The following is a 20,468-nucleotide window of genomic DNA, read 5'->3' as shown; positions in this document are numbered from 1 at the left end:
CAAAAAATATCCCATCTTTGTAGTCCAGCTTCCTTGTTTTCACAGTGGTCAACCAGATGCTGCGGGAAGCCCATGAGCAGGACATGAAAGCAGCAACTCTCCACTGTTTTTGTATCTCAGAACAGTGCTCCACAGGCTTCAGGTTCCTTTTGCTGAAGGGGTGCACACTGACCCCTCTCGCTCTCCAGGCTTCAGCAAAAGCAACGCAAAGCCTCCGGAGCGTGGAGGGAGCGCTTCCTCTGCACTTCGGAGGCTTCGCGTTACTATCACTGAAGCCAAGGAGCCTGCATTCGCTCCATAGGATGCACACACATTTCCCCTTAATTTTTGGAGGGGAAAAAGTGCATCCTATAGAGCGAAAAATACAGTAAGTGTCTTCTGCTGAAATTTGATAGGGCTTTTTAATGAGATTTAATTTCTGGTTGAAGCATACAGCATTTGCAACAAATGGAAAGGAGTGTTGCTGTGCTGTTGTTTTGCAAAACTCGGTCAAGTGCCACTGTTTGTCCTGTTGCTGACTAGCTTTTACTGAATTTTTATAAATATGCCTGCACACATGAACAAGCAAGGAGCTGATAATAAATATACCACATGTAACAGTTCTTGACAGTTACTGCAGTATACTTAATAAAAGTAAAAAGAAATGGGGAAACTGTATAGAATGGGTATTTTAAAAAACTAGCAATGCTACCATTGTTATCTATATACTAAATCAAATCAAAATGAATGTACAAGACATTTACTAGGAAACAAGATAATCAGTGTATGCAAAAATACATTCAGGGGGAACCGTGAAGTATTTGCAACCCATAGCTATGTATTTCCAAAAAGTCAGTGATATATTGGGCATTGACTATGATTGAAATTCCTTCTCCCAGTTCTCTAGAGGAGCCTTCCCCAACTTGGTGCCCTCCAGACATTTCTGGAGTACATCATCCCTGGTCTTTGACCATGCTGGCCAATGCTGATAAAGATAGGGGCCCACAGCATCTGAAGAACACAAAGCAGTTGCATAAAGCAGTTGCTGCCCTCTGTTGTTTTAGTGTTGTTCAGAACAAGAACCAAGGTTCTGCTATGCTGTCAAGAATCCTCTCTGTTGTCAAAGTAGTTAGAAATAGGATGTGGAAAGAAAGTGGGTTCTACTCTCATTAAGTCATGCAACCGTTTTACTTAAAATCATGACCATTTGTTTCCAAGAGTGTTGCAGATTGTCTTTGCTCAGCCCTGGGCAACATGAGTTGTTTTTACAAAAACAACTTAATTTTTTTCAAATTTCTTTTCCAAGAGGTGCTTCTTATTCGGTGTTGCTAGCAGTTATACCAAAACAAATGTGTAGATCTCGCATGTTGATCTGTCCTTCAGCTAAGATTTTAATCGTTCGTGTACTCAACTAAAACAATTTACATGCAGTTCAATGAGACTCGCCTCAGGACAGAGGATGAGGATATGAAAATGTTACATCTGTGTTGCAGATGCTACATGCAACTTACGACTTTGCAGACAACCCTCAACCAAACTCATGGAAGCACTGGTAGTTCTTCCATGGTAGTAGACAGTCCGTCCCCCTCCCCCCCGGTCCTTTTATCGAACAGGGGAGCAATGCTTCTGGTATCCAGTTCTGTAATCTGGTCCACATTCCACGTCTAACTTAATTATATTTTAGGACTAAATTGCTTGACTCTAGGGTATTTATATGCTGTTGGCAGGGGGGGACAACATTTGATACATGTAATGATACTGTATGAATTAGATTTTTTAAAATCCCATTTGATTTTTCTTTCTTTTATGAGGAAGATGAGCTTTACAGAAAGCACCCATAACCATATACAGAAATTATCTCCTTTCTAGTACATCAAGCAGATGAATTGAGTTTACTTGGCTGTCAGGCATTAGCCTTATCCAAACGGGTTGACTGGCAAAGCAGTCAGGCTCATGCTTTTCTATATTTAAACCACTTGTAAGTATGTACAGTAACTCAAGTTACACTTTATTTTAGGGCTTAACATACTTGGATAGAAATGAGATTTACTGTGGCTGACAGGTTGGCATACAGCCCTGTGAATGGTTTTACAGTTTAGCTCAAATCTCAAATACAAAGATCATGTAGTAGAATCCTAGGAATGCTTACTCTGAAGTAAGTACCACTGTATTCAATGCGGCTTGCTTTCAAGTAAGCTTATTTAGAATTTCAGCTTCATATAGTTAAACAGACACTCGGGTCACTTTCAGAATCCTAATATGAGAGTAGAAGAGTTTGAAAATTGAATCTTTAAACATCTCTACTCAAAATGGAAAACATGAACTCCCAAATGGTTAAGGTATGCCAGCATTAGAAAGCTGGAATTTGTCTAGATTCTTCCTTAGTGGGTATATATATCAGTTGCCAAGGAACACACGTGCCTATAAAATCACGGTTGCTGAAGTGATAGAAATTCTTGCCCTTTAAAGAAATGTTGAAAAATATCTTAAACTATGTCCTGTGAAACTGAGGAATTAGTAAGATTCCCACCCACCACCACTGCCGCCATTATTTTGTAGTTCTGAAGTCTGTGATGCTGACCTAATGGAAAGCTGTACATTCTGATACCACCTATACAGCTATTGAATAATGTGTCTTAAATCTATTGTTGCTGTTCCATTTATTATTTCACCTTGTGATACCAATTGTTTGTTCCATACTGGGCTCCCTCTCATATATTATGCTGATTGAACCATTTTTCTCTACCATCATAACATTTGTCTTGACCTCTTTGTCTTTCCTGCCACACATTGACTAGATGGCTTTCCCTCGCCTCAGTCATGGATTTCTCTCTGACCAGCCTATTTTTAGCCGACGTATCCTTAAGGTAGAATCGCTTTTAATCTTCTGGCTTGCTGTGTTTTCTTGTGAGGTTGCTTTTTAAAAACTTTTCTAATTTATGATCTGATAATTCCTCCTTCATTTCCATTCTTTCGTTCTCCTGTTCTGTTCTTTTACAATCTAACAACCACCCCCCTACACTTTTACATCATAAACAAAATGGAGCAATTGCCATGACAACTAGAATCTGAGGGGTTTTCCCCCCCATTGCAACAGCGCCAAAAATAATAATAGAAACATTTACAGGTAAACATCAACTAATGAAAGACAGTTTAAAGCAGTCATCCCATTAACCATAAGCAAATTACTCAGCCTCATCGTGTTGACAGGATTTCACATTTGCTTTCATGAAAGCAGATCTAACATTCTTTGTCATCTACACAATCAAAGCCATGCTGAATGTCATGATGACTAGTAGACTTTCCCAAAGATAAATTCTTTTCCCCTGGCCAGAATTGCATTCTCTCAATTACAATATTGAGCCAGTCTCCCTGAAAACCTGAATAGGTTAATAGAAAATTGTACAGTGTTTCTGTTCTCAGAAGCAGCAGAGCCCTCTTCAGGCATTAACATATTATTGTCTGAAAATGGAACACTGAATAGAGTTGGGATGCACACTTTTAGCCCATCCCCCAGAGCCATGTGACTTTCAGACCATAGAATTGTTTACAGTGGACATCTGCATCTGGGTGCCTTATGCATTGAAAGGCTCCTTGTGCAAGTGGGAACCCTGATCATCTCACTTGCGTAGGTAGCCTTTACACAAGGCTCCCAGAGTATGCCATAAACACACAAAGGGCCAGAGCTGTCACATAGCTCCAGGAGCGAGACAAAACACACGTCCCTGAAGCCCTGCTAGTGTTCCCCTCTAACGGGAAACAGGCATCTATCAGGGGTGAGGCTAGACGAGAACCCTTCTCCCTGACATCTAGTTTTCTATGTGCAAGGAGTTTTTCTGTAGATGGTCATTCCATCAGATGAGTCACCACTGGTCTGCAACTGGTGGGTTGCAAAAGGAGCACTACCATCATGCAAATATATGATAAAAGATTAAAAAATGGGTCCCCAGATGCCAGATTGGGTTAAAAGTAGGTCCTGGGTCTAAAAAAGTAATCCTTGTATTCTGTGTTGAAAACTTTCAATAAAAATTCAGACAAAATAGAGTGGTGCCCCGCAAGACGAATGCCTCGCAAAACGAAAAACGCGCAAGACGAAAGGGTTTTTCAGTTTTTGCGTTGCTTCGCTAGACGATTTTCCCTATGGGCTTGCTTCGCAAGATGAAAACGTCTTGCGAGTTTGTTCGCTTTTTTCTTAAAGCCGCTTGAAGAGGCGCAGTTGCGACGGACCGTGCTTCGCAAGACGAAAAACATCGCAAGACGAAAAGACTCGCGGAACGAATTAATTTCGTCTTGCGAGGCACCACTGTAAATGAATAAATAAGTTGAAGATACCTGAGTTTAGAGTGACCTATCTAGGTTCACTACTATATGTACTGAGTTCCACACACAGTACAGAATACATAAGTGATACCTAAGTACAGAATCCCTGCACACAAGATTATCAGCCTACAAAATGTACACAAATTAAGCATTTGCTTAAAAACGGCAAATTTGTCAAGGGCCATGCTTTCTGATTTATTGGATGCAGAGCATTTGAAGACTGACTCTGATTTTGAAATGTTGTACTTTCAGGATTATAGCTGGAGGATGCCTGCATATTTTGTGGATAAAAATATGTTGGTGTATAAAAGAAATGATAATAAGTAATAATATACTGAGAAATTTTATAGGTCCATTTATTTTTATTTTGTACTCATATCATTGCTCAGTGAGGGAATTTTCTGAATTGGACCTTGGTAATATGGCTTTCTGAACTGGAATGTAGAATGGCTTTCACTGTTAGGTTTTTGATTTATAGCAGGATGACTTTAAGTACACGTCTGTCACTGGAGACATCCTGCCCAGATGTTATAAAGAGCTTTATAATCCACCCTTATCATGGGGGGTTTCAGTGCTGCTTCCATATGTTCAAGCAGACCAGTTCTAGATGCGGAGCTCTTCACCCCAATTTACCCACAGTAGATCATAACCCCAGGAACAGTAATGTTAATAGGCAGCCATGGTCATCTAAATGATAGATCTTGGAGACCTGGTGTCAATTCTCTGCTTTAGCCAGAAGCAAGAAACCATTCTCTTGGCTTTAGTAAAAATGAAATAAGTGTGGCCTGCCTCAGAAAGAGCGTCTGTATTCTCTGTACATTAAACAAAGGTTAAGTGTAGAATTCATGATCAGAGATGAAATATCTGGCTGTGCTTTGTTGCAAGTCCTTTTGGAAAACTAGCTTAACATATAAAAAGCTGCTTGTCGTTTAAGGATAAAAGTCTTCTTATTTGAAAACAGGAAATAAAACCCTCTGCTGCTCACACAGTTGCATAATTCTGTAGATTGTGACCAGATTACTAGTGCACTTATTACATAATTGGTGTACTTATTATACAACCAACATTATATCTGTTTTGAGTCTTCTCTTGTGTTCACTAGATGTTGATAGTAAATGTACGCGCTCCATGAGCATGGTGTGCAATGTATGCTAGCATTCTACATCTGTGTGTATTCTTGCTGTGACATCCAACCCTTTCTCCTTTATAATCAATGATTTGTGTTTTTTACAGAATGCATTAAAATGTAAAAAAAAAAATCAGAAAGTTACTAGATTCCTCCTTCCCCCCAAGATAATAAATTAGGTATGATCTAAAGACACATGATACAACAAATTTGCTGAAGCTAAGCAAGCCTGGATTTGGTCAATACAGTACCTAGATGGGAGAATGCCTTTGAACCCTGCATAAAAATCAATTCCATTTATGTCTGTGAAAGGAAGGCTGGATATAAATGTAATAATTACAGTAATTCTGGCATCTTCTAGATGCCAGAACTCTTAAGTTATCCATGTAAAAAGAAACTGGAATGCTAATTTTTGAGGTTTAGCATTTTTGAATATTTTAAAGATTTGCTTTACTATATGTATAATCCGGGTGGAAGTTTTCTCTCTTACTTTCTTGCGTTAGTACTGTGGTATTTAAAGAACTGGGGTTCATTCTTTAGTTGCTTTACCTGTTTCTCATTGGAAGAGAAAAGACCTTTCACTAATCATTTCTCAAAACTAGGCAGTATCGGAGTCCAATGTCTGCAAGCAGAAACAGAATATGCCATTCTGTACCATGCAGGCACACAAATTGGACACGGATGAGTTAGAAATACTAATTACCAATATTTGTGATTAGATGAATTGTTTGGGAGAATAAAACAAACACCAAGAAACCTTAGGCATAAATTTCTTCTCTTTCAGTAAGTTTACGTACCATAGAAAGGTCAGTCAGCTTGCAGGCTCAAGGTTTTATCTTTAAACTCAAACATACTGATTCCCTGACCATGTGCCCTGTTTTCTTTCTTTCCCTTTCTCATTTTGCTATGCAGTGAGTTTGCAGCCACAGTCCACCCATAAGGACTTTGTTTCTCTTTTTTTTCACATTGCGATGTTTTGTCTAAACTTCTTATAGGGGGATCAAGGTAATGATGGCGCTGCTGGTCCGCCAGGTCCTCCTGGACAGCCGGGTGCAAGAGGGCCCCCTGGAGACACAGGAAAAGATGGCCCAAGGGGACCCCCAGGCCTTCCTGTAAGGCGTAGTTATTAGCTAAGATAACGGTTGAAAACTAAAATGCATGTTTTGCGGGGATATCCTGCTCATGAATGCATTTCAACTATAAGTTCCCGAGCCTAGAACTCAGATGTATCAAGGTGCTAGGGGAAGGATACAGGCATTTTTGGAGCAAAGAGTAAGAGCGAAGGGAAATCACTCTTCAATATCTTGAAACCAGAGGCAGAACTCATCTTCAAACTGCTTGCGTTGAACAGGGACGATAATCTAGTCAACAAAGCTTTGTGGTGGCGGCTTGCCTTGGAATGGTTATCTTGCATTTTGCAATGAGCAGCTAATATTCTGACAATTCTGCTTGTAGATGCTAGCAATATGGCAGGCTTTGGGGTTTTATCAACATTCAAGTTTCCCTTGCTGCTGCAGCAGCAATCTCTTTTGGCAGTGCCCATGGGATTGTTCTGTAGGGCAAGCGGTAGTTGTGTCATAAAAACGATCTTCACAGTAGTCTTTTATTAACTAACCATTCATACTCAGTCCTTAGTCATTAAATTAATCACTAAATTCCCTGCTGTTGAATTAGGAGAATTAACAGTCATTATCTACCGAGCAAAGATAACTGAGATGAGATACAGTTTATGTGTTCAATGTTAATCCACAATAAATAGAACCATAGCATACCTGTATGTATTTTCACTTTATTAATGACACTAATCTAAATCATCAAGACATGGCAACATTTCTACGTTCCCTAAGTCAATGAAATAACTGAAATAACGCAATCTCCTTAAGCTTCTCTTCTTCACTGTTGTGCTTTTTAGGTGGGAGGGGAGCGTTTTGAAAAAGTAATCTTAGAAATGCATTCATTGTCTCTTTATTTAAATAACTTAGATTTGTGTTTCTTTAGGGTGAGAAAGGACAACCTGGAGAAGCTGGTATCATGGTTAGTATGCAATCTATGGTATTAAAACATATCCTAATGGATTGATTTCACATATTAAGCATGAGAAGCTTGCCTAGCCTACCTCAGATGTGTGTAACCTCCTCCTCTTCTTCATTCTGCTCTATAATAGTTTTATACAGCTCCTTTCCTTGACTATGCTTTGGCCATCTAATCACTACCCCTAAATACATGTCTACCATCTGTGCCATGTTGAGTTTAGAACAATTGTCAGGCTTAATTGTCTAGGGCTTATGAAACAGTCAGAGTCTCGTTTGTTTTTACGAGTCAGCTTTCTGAACTGCACCATCAGAAAAAATAAGGTGAGCCTCTTTCCCCAAGCACTTTTTCGTTCTCTTCCGTCTTTTGTTGTCCTACAAACATTTCGCATAAGCTCTTTTGTCAGGACTTATTTAGGTTATTTCTTTACATCAATATTGTAATATTTTTTAATTGCTACATGCACTGACTGTGGCCCATGAGAACTACAAGTGCCAAAACCTAGACTATCAAAAGACTTGCTGACCTCTTTTTAAGTGTCAGAACATTTGTAATAAGATACCATGCTAGCAAACTTAACTCCCAAGTGTATTTCGTCATAGGAGAAATACCCATTTCCACTTCTGCATCCTGTGCGTGCTACTGCTTGGATGACCCACTGCCCTTTCACAAGCCTTTCAAGGGTACTATATTTACAGCATCTTGACGTAAAAGATCACAGGCCATGAGTGAAATTTTTATTTATTATTATTTTTATTTATTACATTTATATACCACTCTTCATTTGAGGATCACAGCACGGTTTACAGTATAAACACACAAAAATATGTAACATAATAACAATAAAACAACACCTCCACGCAGAGAGATTTTAAAAGGCCATAGGTTGTTTAATTAGGCAAAGGCCTGGAAGAAGAGAAATGTTTCCACATGGCTGCTAAACATATGTTGGTGGTTTGTGGTATATTCTCAGAAGCAATCTTCCCACTGTGTGCCCCGGCCCCCCTTCCCACCACCAATAGGCTAGGATGAGTTGAAAGAACCCCCCAGAACAGCGCGTGGGCAGAGGAGAGGGAGATCGTTATAGCAGGCGAGCAGAAATGCTCGTGCTGACAGAGCGATCTCCTTAGCTCTAAGCTGAATTATTCCCATCATGTTTTGAGGACCCACCCTATTCCTGCGACTGTGTTTTGTTTTGACTGTTTTTTCTTATTGAATTAAAAAATGCTGAAATCCACCCTGAGACCTGCACGTGAGGAAAGGGTAATAATCATAGTGGGCAGGATTCAGCTAGTGAGTCCTGTCAACACAAGGGCTTCTGTTTGTGCAGTGGGGCTTTCTCTCTCCCTACCCCAATAATTCCCTTTTAAAGCTTGCGGTAAGGAATTCCATAGTTTTAACTATGCATTGTATGAAAAAGTGTTTCCTTTTTCTGAATCTTCCAACATTCAGCTTCGTTGGGTGGCCTCAGGTATTGTGTTTCTATTTAAGTTTTGTGACTGGTCACACCCAACAGCCATTTTATAGAGGTGCCCATGTCGCTTCCTCTAAATTGCAAATGGACCTTTGGGCCCCAAAAAGATTGACAGCCCAGCAACATTTTTAATGAGCTTGGGTGCGTTTTGTTTTGTTTTGAAAACGGTACAATTTTATTTGTAACATTTCCTAGACATTGAAAAAAAAATGTTTTCATTCCTGATATTTTTAAGTCAAACATAACGTGCTTCACTTATTTGTTTTGAAGGGTGAGCCTGGTATTCCAGGAGGAAAAGTAAGTTATTTATGTTTCTTTCTTTCAAATGCTATCTGCATTGAGACATCATGTTCCCAACCCTGTCTGTCTGTCTGTCTGTCTGTCTGTCTGTCTGTCTGTCTATCTATCATCTATCATCTATCTATCTATCTGTCTATCTATCTGTCTGTCTGTCTGTCTGTCTATCTATCTATTTCTACCTCACAACTCAGTTATCACAACAGAGTCACAAAATATCTCCAACTTGAAAGTAAAATAACATGGCAGTTAAAACTACTAAACACATTTAAAATAACCTTTTTAAAAACAAAAAAACCCCAGCAATACAATAGCGCAAAGCAATCCTCTGATCCAGAGCAGACTGTGGTTTGTTTCTTGCCCAGCGCAGCAGCAGAATGAGCAAGGGAGGAGCAAAGCTCTTGAGATTTCAGTAGCATCCACCAACATCCCAAACTACAGGGGAGTTGTGTAACTATTGCATTGTAATCAGGGCTAATCACATGAGGCTCACCCATCCATTGATATGATAGATCAAACATTATTCACTCTGTGCTGTTGTATCCCTGAAGCTGATCCAGTACATGAAAGCTTCTGCCATAACAGTCTTTAAGGTGTAACAAGACTCTGCCATTCTTGCTGCAAGAAGTGATCACAGCTACCCCTCTAGAAACTGTCCAAATGGAGTGGTTTGCTAATATCTGGACTGGAGTTTTAAGAAGCAAATATCTGTATATATTTCTCCAAGGCAGCTGAGTCGGGGGCAGGATATGTGTGTATTTATTTTGGATTGTGTTAGCTAAAGATCCTTTTCCATATAATGGACCTTAGAAGGGCCACCAAGTAGCTGTGGCCAAGTTGGAAAACACTTTATTATTAATTCATGCTGTTCAGAACTGCACATAACCTATGGCTACAGTATTTTTAGGAAACACGTTTAAGGATTACATTTCAGTGTGTTCCACAGATGAGTGATGTCTTCATGATTTATCCACACTGCAAATAAGACTACTCTGAGCTAATAAATGAAATCTCTCTTTCTCTCTTCTGAACAGTTAGAAATTAAGTATTAGAAATTAAGTCCCAACTTCTGGATCAAAAATATTTGGCAGTTGCTTTTCTGGTTAGGCTTACAGTGTGAACTGTTGAGCTTCTGCCAGCATTGACCCTGGGAAACTTAATGCACTTTTGTATTTCAGTGTCACCTATGTGTGTTCTATTTCATCAGGGTGATGCTGGAATCCCAGGAGAACCAGGGATTCAAGGGCCAAAGGTAAACTTCCTTTTTGTAGCTCCCCGCCCCCAGTCATATATATTATGGGTAACAAAGTAGAATCAATGCAGTATTGGCATACAGGCTGATCGTGTTAAATTTCAATCCTAAATATTTTTGGTGATTGAGAGTCATATTCTACACTACATAGAGCAAACTGAATCAGAAATTAAAGATTGTTTTTCCCTTTCACTTTGGTCCTATGGGGCTCAACTATTCTTAAAGAATAGCTTGAATAGCCATCAGAACAGCTGTACTGTGTTTAAAGACTGTCATTTAGAGCCTGAATTCTTTTTGAAGGATGCTCAATATTTGGACTTTGGGGTGAAAGCAAGATTGTAATGTTCACCTTAATTTGTATTAATCTCAGGGAGAACAAGGAAGTATTGGGCCCATAGGCGAGAAGGGCAATGAAGGACTACCAGGGCCAAAGGTAAGCATTTCCTTGAATGGTACAGTAAAACTGATGAACATCCTTCTTAGAAAATGAGAGTGTTCTTTGCACTTTTTTTGAACGCTACAGGGAAAACAAGGAAGCGTTGGCCCAATGGGAGACAAAGGCATAGACGGTAAACCAGGGCCAAAGGTAAGCAGCGCATGGGAAAGCATAAAAAGACTGGCACTTGCCTTGCTCAAAAACTAAGAGTTTTCCACTCCACCTTTTTTAAACACTACAGGGGGAACCTGGAGGCCCTGGCCCAGTGGGAGACAAAGGCAAAGATGGTCTACCAGGGCCAAAGGTAAGTGGCACATGGGAAAGAATAGTAAGACTAGCACCTGGCCTGCTTAGAAACTGAGAGTTTTCCATTGCACCTCTCTCAAACTTTACAGGGAGACCCAGGAAGTGTTGGTCCAACAGGAGAGAAAGGCACAGATGGCCTTCCAGGGCCAAAGGTAAGTATCACATTGGAAAGGATAGTGAGACTAGCACCTGGCCTGCTTAGAAACTGAGAGTTTTCCATTGCACCTCCTTCAAACATTACAGGGAGAACCAGGAAGTGTTGGCCCAATGGGAGAGAAAGGAATAGATGGTCTACCAGGGCCAAAGGTAAGCATCTTCTTGAATGGTACAGTAAAACTGATGAACACCCTTCTTAGAAAATGAGTGTGTTCTTTGCACTTCTTTTGAATGCTACAGGGAAAACAAGGAAGCGTTGGCCCAATGGGAGATAAAGGAATAGATGGTCTACCAGGGCCAAAGGTAAGGAACACATGGGAATGGATAAAAGACTAGCACATGTCTTGTTCAGAAACTGAAATTTTTCCATTGCACCTCTTATAAACTCTCCAGGGAGAACCAGGAAGTGTTGGCCCAATGGGAGACAAAGGAATAGATGGTCTACCAGGGCCAAAGGTAAGCAGTGCATGGGAAAGAATAAAAAAAGCTAGTGCTTGCCTTGGTGAGAAACTGAGAGTTTTCCATTGCACCTTTTTAAAACACTACAGGGAGAACCAGGAAGTCCTGGCCCAGTAGGGGAGAGAGGCATAGATGGTCTACCAGGGCCAATGGTAAGGAGCACATGGGAGTTGATAAAAGACTAGCACATGTCTTGTTGAGAAACAGAGTTTTCCATTGCACCTTTTTTAAAACACTATAGGGAGAACCAGGAAGTCCTGGCCCAGTAGGGGAGAGAGGCATAGATGGTCTACCAGGGGCAAAGGTAAGCAGTGCATGGGAAAGAATGCTAAGATTAGCACAATCCATGCTTAGATACTTAGAGTTTCCTATTGCACCTCTTTCAAATAATACAGGGAGAACCAGGAAACATTGGCCCTGTGGGAAAAAGAGGCATGGGTGGTCTACCAGGACCAAAGGTGGGTATTACATGGGAAAGGATAACAAGATCCTAAGCACATAGCCTGCTAAGAAACCAAGTTTTTCCATTCTCCCTCTTTCAAAATTGACAGGGAAACCGGGGAAGCATTGGCCCAACAGGGGAGAGAGGCATGGATGGGCTACCAGGGCCAAAGGTAAGCAGTGCATGGGAATGACGGCTAAGATTTAGCACATGGCCTGCTTGAAAACTTAAAGTCCTCCATTGCACCTCTTTCAAACACTACAGGGAAATCCAGGAAGCATTGGTCAGACTGGGGAAAAAGGCATAAAAGGGCAACCAGGAGCAAGGGTAAGCAGCACATCAGAAAATATACTAAGACTTGATGATACCTGCTCAGAAACTGAGAGTTCCATTGCCCTTCCTTAAACACCACAGGGAAAACGAGGAAGCGCTGGCTCAGTGGGGGAGAGAGGCATAGATGGGCTACCAGGGCCTAAGGTAAGCAGTGCATGGAGAAGAATGCTAAGATTAGCATATGCCCTGCTTACCAACTGAGAGTTTTCCACTGCATCTCTTTCGAACATTATAGGGAGAACCCGGAAGCATTGGCCCAATGGGAGAGAAAGGCTTAGATGGTCTAGCAGGGCCGAAGGTAAGCAGAGCACGGGAAAGATTGTAAGGTTGTTTAGTTCATTTAAGTTTATGTATATGGCACATTTGCACAGTGAGCTGTTCCTAAAGCAGCTTACAACAAATTCCCTTTTTCCTATTAAACTGCAAAACATTGATTGGGGAGAAAGCAGTTTTGTAAAGACAACAACAATTCAGCAACAAACGTAGAATATACTGTCTTCAATTTTACAAAAATATAATCTAGACCTAACGCCTAAGTATAGAGCAAAATGAAAGTTAACGGACAATAAATACAGTACAGCAGAAGAATGGTCTTTTAACTAGATGGTTCACATCTGGCTTCCTCATCTGTCCTCCAGAGGAGGCTGACAGAAACAGAGGGCAGTGCTGAGGAGGGCAGTGGTGGTGACTCTTCTTACCCAGCCTCCCAGATGTCCAGCTGCTTGCACTGGTCTTATTGCCCTGCTTAAAAATTGAGACTTTTCCATTTCACCTCTTTCAAACATTGCAGGGTGAACCAGGAAGCCCTGGTCCAATAGGAGAGAAAGGCATAGATGGTCTACCAGGGCCAAAGGTAAGCAACGCATGGGAAAGGATAGTAAGATTAGCGCATGCCCTGATTAGAAACTGCGTTTTCCATTGCACCTCCTTCAAATATTACAGGGAGAACCAGGAGGCAATGGCTCAGTAGGAGACAAATGCATTGATGGGCTACCAGGGCCAAAGGTAAGCAGCATATGGAAAAGGATAGTGAGGTTAGGCATCATTCATATCAATGCAAGCATATCTACTTGCATAACAAAACAATCTCCCCTCTCCTACCCTCTCCCCACTGATCTGGGGGTTCTCCCACCCACTCCAGCAAATGGCAGGGCACAGGGGGAGAAGAGGGAAGGAAATTGTGCTAGTAGAATGCCTTGTGTGGGCTTCTGCTAGCAGAATCTGGATCCAGCCCTGGAACTTTTCCATTGCACCTCTTTCAAACATTTCAGGGAGAACCCGGAAGCCCTGGCCCGACAGGAGAGAAAGGCACAGATGGTCTACCAGGGCCAAAGGTAAGTGGCACATGGGAAAGAATAGTAAGACTAGCACCTGGCCTGCTTAGAAACTGAGAGTTTTCCATTGCACCTCTCTCAAACTTTACAGGGAGACCCAGGAAGTGTTGGCCCAACAGGAGAGAAAGGCACAGATGGCCTTCCAGGGCCAAAGGTAAGTATCACATTGGAAAGGATAGTGAGACTAGCACCTGGCCTGCTTAGAAACTGAGAGTTTTCCATTGCACCTCCTTCAAACATTACAGGGAGAACCAGGAAGTGTTGGCCCAATAGGAGTGAATGGAATAAATGGTCTACCAGGGCCAAAGGTAAGTATCAAATGGGAAGGATAGTAAGGTCTGGATATGAACATGCAAAATGCTTCATTCGCAATGAAATTGCAACTTGCCTTTACAGCAGCATCCCCTCACATCTAATGGGATGTTTCACTGCCATGCTCTCCAACATTCAGGAGCAGCTTATCAGATGTTTGAAGAAAACTTTTGTAGCTGAAAAAGTCCACATGTAGAAGACTTCCCTTGGATCATAGCCCAAGACTAGTATTAACCCTGCTTGGTAACAGAGAGCAAAATGAGCCATGGTAATCAAATGTATGCATCAAAACACAGGTGGTCATTTTTGTTTCAGGATGATGACCATTTTGGATCAGAGAGGTGTTGGGAGGGTCCTGCTTAATCTGCTCCCCAACTGCTTCTTTTCTTATGTAACTCCTTCCCTTCCCAAGCCTCTTCCTTTCCATATGATTCTCGATGTATGTTTTACTTTTGGAACACGCACAAGACATGAATGGTGCAGAGCAGGGTATTTGCATGCTTACTGTGAAATGGTGAGGTCCAGGTTCACATGAAATTCTGTTTCATGTTGAATTGGTGAGACAGCTTGAGCCCTTTTGTCTATGTGATGGCGAATGCTGAAAAGCAGGGCAGCTAGTGTGGTTTAAAGAGCTGTATGCACTTGGATTTCCACATGGGAGGATGGCGATGGAATGAGCTTTGGCTGGTATTGGCACATAGATATCAGAAATTGCTAGTGTGCTAGCAGGGCTTCTGGTGCTGCACATCCAACTTCCCATACCTAGTGACCTCAAACCCTGGCTCTTTGAATGTTTTATCCTGCACTTATGGAGCTCTTTCCTCCACACCAGGCACCATTAAATTAGAACAAAAACTGCCAAATTAAGGCAAATTAAGATAGAACGTTCATTTTCTCTGCTAATACAGGATAAAAAACAATACTGCATTAATTTTTTATGAAATAAAATGTAGAATCATTCTAACATAAAGACATGCAGAGTAAAAAACACACACAAACACGAATCTGCTAATTAATTTAATGCATAGTAATTCAATAATTTGATTACCAGTACAGGAAATGACAACAGAGTGTACAAATTTTATAAGTCCCTACAGCAAACGACATTATTTCATAGATGGCATGTTTATTTGCTCTGGTAACAGGAAGAAGCAAATAGGTTAGTTTGGAAATACTGTATCATGAAATCAGGATGGAATGTAAAATAGCATAAGTATCTTTGTTTCGCATGATCTGCATAACATTAGCCCAAGGAAAATAGAGAACTGAAATATTTTCAAGAGTTGGGAGTCCTTTTCCAAAAAATAAAAAATAAAAGAGAAGAAGAGGAGTTTGGATTTGATATCCCACTTTATTACTACCCTAAGGAGTCTCAAAGCAGCTCACAATCTCCTTTTCCCTTCCTCCCCCACAACAAGCACACTCTGTGAAGTGAGGGAGGCTGAGAGATTTCAGAGAAGTGTAACTAGCCCAAAGCCACCCAACAGCTGCATGTGGAGGAGTGGGGATGCGAACCCGGTTCACCAGATTACGAGTCCACCGCTCTTAACCACTACACCACACTGTATCTGTAATCAGCCTCTTCTAGGGCATTGTATCATATGAGCTGCAGGTTTCTTTATTATCTGAAGATTTTCTGATCCATGGGTCACCAATGCAGTGTCCAACATAGAGGGATTTTTGTGGGGAGGATCTTTCTGGAGATTGCAGCTGGGGTGCTCTTGCTTCCACTGCCCACCCCCAAAAAATAGGCTTGGAGGGGGGAAAATTGAAATTTCTTCAGATTGCAACTGTGCCCACAAACCCAAAAGGGGTGGTGACCCCTATTCTATTCTGAATGTCAGGCTCAAAGCAAAATGAAGACCTATAGATGAAATATAAATAAATCGTAATCTCCATTTAAGAAGGATGCCCAGTCTAGACTTGAGTTAAAAGTGTATTTGCATTTAACCTGCAAGTTTTTTGCAATGCAAATTGCTTGGGGGGGGTTGTTGATAATTAGTAATGTCAGAGCTAATATGGAGAAAGAATCTAACCCTTTCTTCCTCTGCTGAGGGGCTGAGGAAATCGCCTCTGATAATCCCTATTTGATTCATAGAATCCTAGAACTGTAGAGTTGGAAGGGACCCTAAGGATCATCTAGTCCAACCCCCTGCAATGCAGGAATATGCAACTGTCCCATACAGGGATCACACTTGCAAACTTGGCGTTATCAGCACCAGGCTCTAACCAACTGCCATGATGCACACAGAACTGCATTACTGTAGGAACAGCAGGTCTCATTTAAGCCTCCTACTTTTTCAGTCTTCCAGGAAAGAAGATAGGTGTGATATGAAATGATAAAACAGTAAACTGGCCAGCTGCATTGAGCTAGATGCCCCTGATATATGACCATAATGGTGATACCTTTCTTGCTTTCTGAAGCACCCACCCAGCTGAACTTAATAGCTTTTCCCCACTGAAGGAGGAAGTGGAGCAAGCCAGCAGAGAGGGGACAAAAATGTATGGCTTGAACCCATGCAACGTTCATTGGTATGCTTCTCTGTTCAATCAGTTAGGAAGATGGGAAAAGAGTGTTCTTTTAATTGCCTCTTTGGTCATTCCAAGATAAAATATTTTAGAACTGATTATGTAATTTTTCATGAGTCTTCTTCTTGAAGAAAGGGAAACATTTGTTTATGCTACATCCATTTAGACAAGTTGCTAATCCTTTAGAGCTAATCTGTATTTCATGAAGTCTGCATCAAACTTACTTTCCTCTTTATTAGGTTATAGCTCTTTTTATGCTGGAAAACTGAAGAACGTAGTGTTTCAGAATACCTACAGTAAATGTAGCAACTATCTTAATTTATAAAGATTTGACGTGCTAGAGTGTCTTTTTGCTACTTGCCATGTTAATTTTTCATAAACTACAGAGATTACAAAAAGAAATATTTGACAGTGTAAACAATGCAAGCACAAAATACAATATGTGAAAGCAAAAGTATAATCGTGACATGATTAAGTTTATATGCCAGGCTAATTTCTTGTTCAAAAGTTAGTTGGTTTTGCAGCAGTGTGGTGTGAATATTGTTACACTAAAACCTGCAGGGCGGTTTTATTATCTTGTATCTGATTTGGCTGGTTTGTTTTGCAGCTGGATTGTGTGAAGGTCTTTTAAGCCTGCTATTGCTTATGCTGTGCTCCTCAAGACACATAGATATGTGACGTATCTTGTCTCTGAATCAATATTTTAGAGTAACAAACATTTATTTTCAGGGTGAACCTGGTGAAAGAGGAGCAGATGGACACATTGGGCCAAGGGTATGAATTACTTTTGTTCTTTCCTTAGCTTGCTAAAATAAATACTCAAGCTGAAATAAACATACACTGTGAGATTTGTGGAAGATAAATTAACTATGCAAAAGCTAGGGATTTTCCCCGTTGTCAACAATACAATCAGTATAAATATTCTGGAGTAGAAAATGGTTTCCTTGAATTTCAGTCTTTGACATTTGTGTGTGGACTTATAAAATGGGTTGGGTACTAGTTTTGACTTTTATAGGCCATTGAAAACCTCAAAGGGAGGTTCCATGTGCTATGACATCTCTGCATTCCATATTGAAGTGCATTCGAATCATTTTGCACCAGGACCTATGTCATGAATCATTGTCAGGGACTGGCAGCTCTCTGATGATTGTGTTGCAGAAAGAAGAGGGCAGGAGATTGATCCAGGAGGAGGGGGCAGTTATTTATGGTGTTTGGCTCCACCTGTGAGGCTGGAGCCGGGGGGGGGGCTGGGGGCTTAAGAGAAAAGGTCCAACAGAAATGGAGGTAGGTGCAAGATGTGTGAAGAGACAGTAAGATTTAGACTGCAGCCCTAGACACGCTTAACTGGGTGGTTCCATCATTGAACTCAAAGGGGATTTACTACTGAGTAGACATACATAGAGAATTGCACTGTTTGGCTGCAGCCCTATAGCTGCTTCCCTTTGAATAAGTTCCTTTGGAATCTGACTTCTTATTTACTTCTGAGTAGACTAGCATAGGATTGTTGTGCCAAAGCATAGAGGAATAAAAATATTTTCATAGCTCATGACATTGAGAGTGTGCTTGGAGGATTTCCCTGGTGGAGGAATTCCGTAGTTGTGTTGCTACTACTGCAAAAGCATCTGCCAAGGTTATCTTAACTAATGATGGCTCTAAGAGCAGGACCTCCAGTACCCAATGGGCCTTAATGGGACTGTCACAGCATAGGTGGTTTATTCCACTTTCATCCAGTGAACAGTTATTATCTAGACTGTAGCAATTAAAGCACCGTATTTAAGTATGAAACTAGAATTTACTGTGACTTCTTAATAGCATGTGAAAAGCAGAAAATTATTTCTATTCCCATAAAGTTTACAATTACCTTTTCTTTTCTTTTCTTTGTAGGGTCCTCCAGGCCTGAAAGGAGAACAGGGTGATACAGTAGTAATTGACTACGATGGTAGAATCTTGGAAGCTCTCAAGGTAACCTTTATGATAATAATGTGATAATTATACAATTTGCTTCAACATGAAGTGGCACTAAATTTTAGTAACATTAGAAGAGCCCTGATACATCAGACCAAAGGGTGATTTGGCTCAGTGTCCTGTTTCCCACCTTTGGAAAGCCTACAAAGAAGGACATGATGGCAAGATTGATACTCAAATAGAATCAAAAGTCCAACATACAAGCCAGTTTGAGGAATTTGGGCATGGTCCACAGAAGCCATCGCAAACTGTCCACGTTGCCAGAGCTTTTTGCTACAACTCCACCACCAAATCTGTCATCAAAAGCAAGGGACAATCAAAGGCAAAGGACCTTGAAAGAAAAATGTTATGACAAGGCAACAATGTCTGGATGCTCTGGAAGGAAGTGAGAGTCAAATGTGGAATCCTTTATACAGTTCATGCTAGGCTAGTACAATAATTTGTGCCTATAGTGGTATATATGTTGTTTCTGAATAGGCCAAAAGCAGCTAAGCTGTTCAGAGTGGTGACCATCAAAACTGTTTTTAGAAACCACTAGAAACAGCTGTAGGCAAATTCAGGCACATCTGGTGGGAGTGACTCACAAATGAAATAAGCAGCTCTTTGTTACTTAGCGGATTGTAACTTCCATAATGACTGCAAGGAGACTGATTGGGGTAGAATTTCAGTTTGTCCTTTCAGATAAAATGGGGGGGTTATATAATAATGTTCTCAACAATAAAAAATGTTTAGATGATGGTCTTTTCAATTGGAAAAGTATTTGAATAGCATAAATATTTAATTCTTAATACATTTGAAAACTATTCTAACTGTTTTATAACAGGCTGCAGGGAAACTCAGATTGACGGTAAAATGGTTATGTGCCAGATGCCTGTGTGGATTTATTTTTTTTAATGGCCTAGCATGTGGCTTTTCTGCTTTAGATTTTTTGATCATGATTCTCAGAAATTTTCTACCAAACATTTGATTTCTGTTAACAAAATAATGACATAATCCCTTAGGTTGAATCATTGGCAGCATGATGTCAGACACAGTGATAATCAAGTAATGAATGTGTTTAATTGCTTTGTTTCATAGTTTCTGGCTTGCTTCTTTAAAATTGCATTAGGCATTATTTTGAAAACATGCTTCACATTTCATGTTGAAATCAGTGGGATTTAAGAGTGCTTACGTTTGGCTCACTATTCCCATCATCATTACATTAAGATGGCAGAACTCCCAAGGGGAGTTGTCCTCTGTCCCAGCTAGGTGTTGCTCTAGTCATCTGCAGGGGAAACTGTAGCTGTGCTCTAATGGTTGAGAATTCTGAAGATCTCCTTTGGAGATCATCCCCTTCCTAGCCTCTTGGGGAAATTATCTGCATTATGGAAGATGGATTTAAATTGGAAACTAGATGACCTGCTAACCGTAGATTTTGTTGCCAGTTGTTTTTCATCTCAGTTAATTCAAAATGTTTGTATTAACAGCAGTTAACAGATAATTTGCTGTCTTTTGTTCCAGGGCCCGCCAGGTCCCCAAGGGCCTCCAGGCCCCCAAGGAGCTCCAGGACCAAAGGTTGGGTTTTACTCCCTTTTACATAAAATGTATTTTGTTCTGTACTGTACTCAGTACCTGCTTGGCAACACTGAGCTTGGTTTATATGTGAATCTTCCATTCATGGCATATCCCCTTGGATAATTTTGGGGGAGTCAGAGTGATGGGTAACGTGTTCAAAGTT

At 40.7% G+C, this 20,468-nt stretch overlaps 1 protein-coding gene across 1 annotated transcript in view; it reads left to right on the top strand.

The window, feature by feature from the left end:
• LOC128407916 (collagen alpha-1(XXIII) chain-like) overlaps positions 1–20,468 on the top strand; it is a 51,703-nt gene that overhangs the window by 8,471 nt on the left and 22,764 nt on the right. Inside the window, exons 4-29 of the mRNA XM_053376931.1 lie at positions 7,424–7,459; positions 9,201–9,227; positions 10,435–10,479; positions 10,850–10,912; positions 11,003–11,065; positions 11,157–11,219; positions 11,311–11,373; positions 11,465–11,527; positions 11,618–11,680; positions 11,771–11,833; positions 11,926–11,988; positions 12,078–12,140; positions 12,232–12,294; positions 12,388–12,450; positions 12,543–12,605; positions 12,693–12,755; positions 12,847–12,909; positions 13,402–13,464; positions 13,554–13,616; positions 13,883–13,945; positions 14,037–14,099; positions 14,191–14,253; positions 17,516–17,560; positions 18,671–18,748; positions 19,575–19,598; positions 20,252–20,305. Coding sequence (XP_053232906.1) covers positions 7,457–7,459; positions 9,201–9,227; positions 10,435–10,479; positions 10,850–10,912; positions 11,003–11,065; positions 11,157–11,219; positions 11,311–11,373; positions 11,465–11,527; positions 11,618–11,680; positions 11,771–11,833; positions 11,926–11,988; positions 12,078–12,140; positions 12,232–12,294; positions 12,388–12,450; positions 12,543–12,605; positions 12,693–12,755; positions 12,847–12,909; positions 13,402–13,464; positions 13,554–13,616; positions 13,883–13,945; positions 14,037–14,099; positions 14,191–14,253; positions 17,516–17,560; positions 18,671–18,748; positions 19,575–19,598; positions 20,252–20,305 — 1,473 coding nt within the window. The 5' untranslated portion in view covers positions 7,424–7,456. The remainder of the gene's footprint in view (positions 1–7,423; positions 7,460–9,200; positions 9,228–10,434; positions 10,480–10,849; positions 10,913–11,002; positions 11,066–11,156; positions 11,220–11,310; positions 11,374–11,464; positions 11,528–11,617; positions 11,681–11,770; positions 11,834–11,925; positions 11,989–12,077; positions 12,141–12,231; positions 12,295–12,387; positions 12,451–12,542; positions 12,606–12,692; positions 12,756–12,846; positions 12,910–13,401; positions 13,465–13,553; positions 13,617–13,882; positions 13,946–14,036; positions 14,100–14,190; positions 14,254–17,515; positions 17,561–18,670; positions 18,749–19,574; positions 19,599–20,251; positions 20,306–20,468) is intronic.

This window comes from Podarcis raffonei, chromosome 2 (assembly GCF_027172205.1).
Source record: "Podarcis raffonei isolate rPodRaf1 chromosome 2, rPodRaf1.pri, whole genome shotgun sequence".
In the NCBI taxonomy this organism is placed as follows: Eukaryota; Metazoa; Chordata; class Lepidosauria; order Squamata; family Lacertidae; genus Podarcis; species Podarcis raffonei.
Note: the sequence above shows the minus strand (reverse complement) of the source record. Positions and strands in the feature narration are given on the sequence as shown.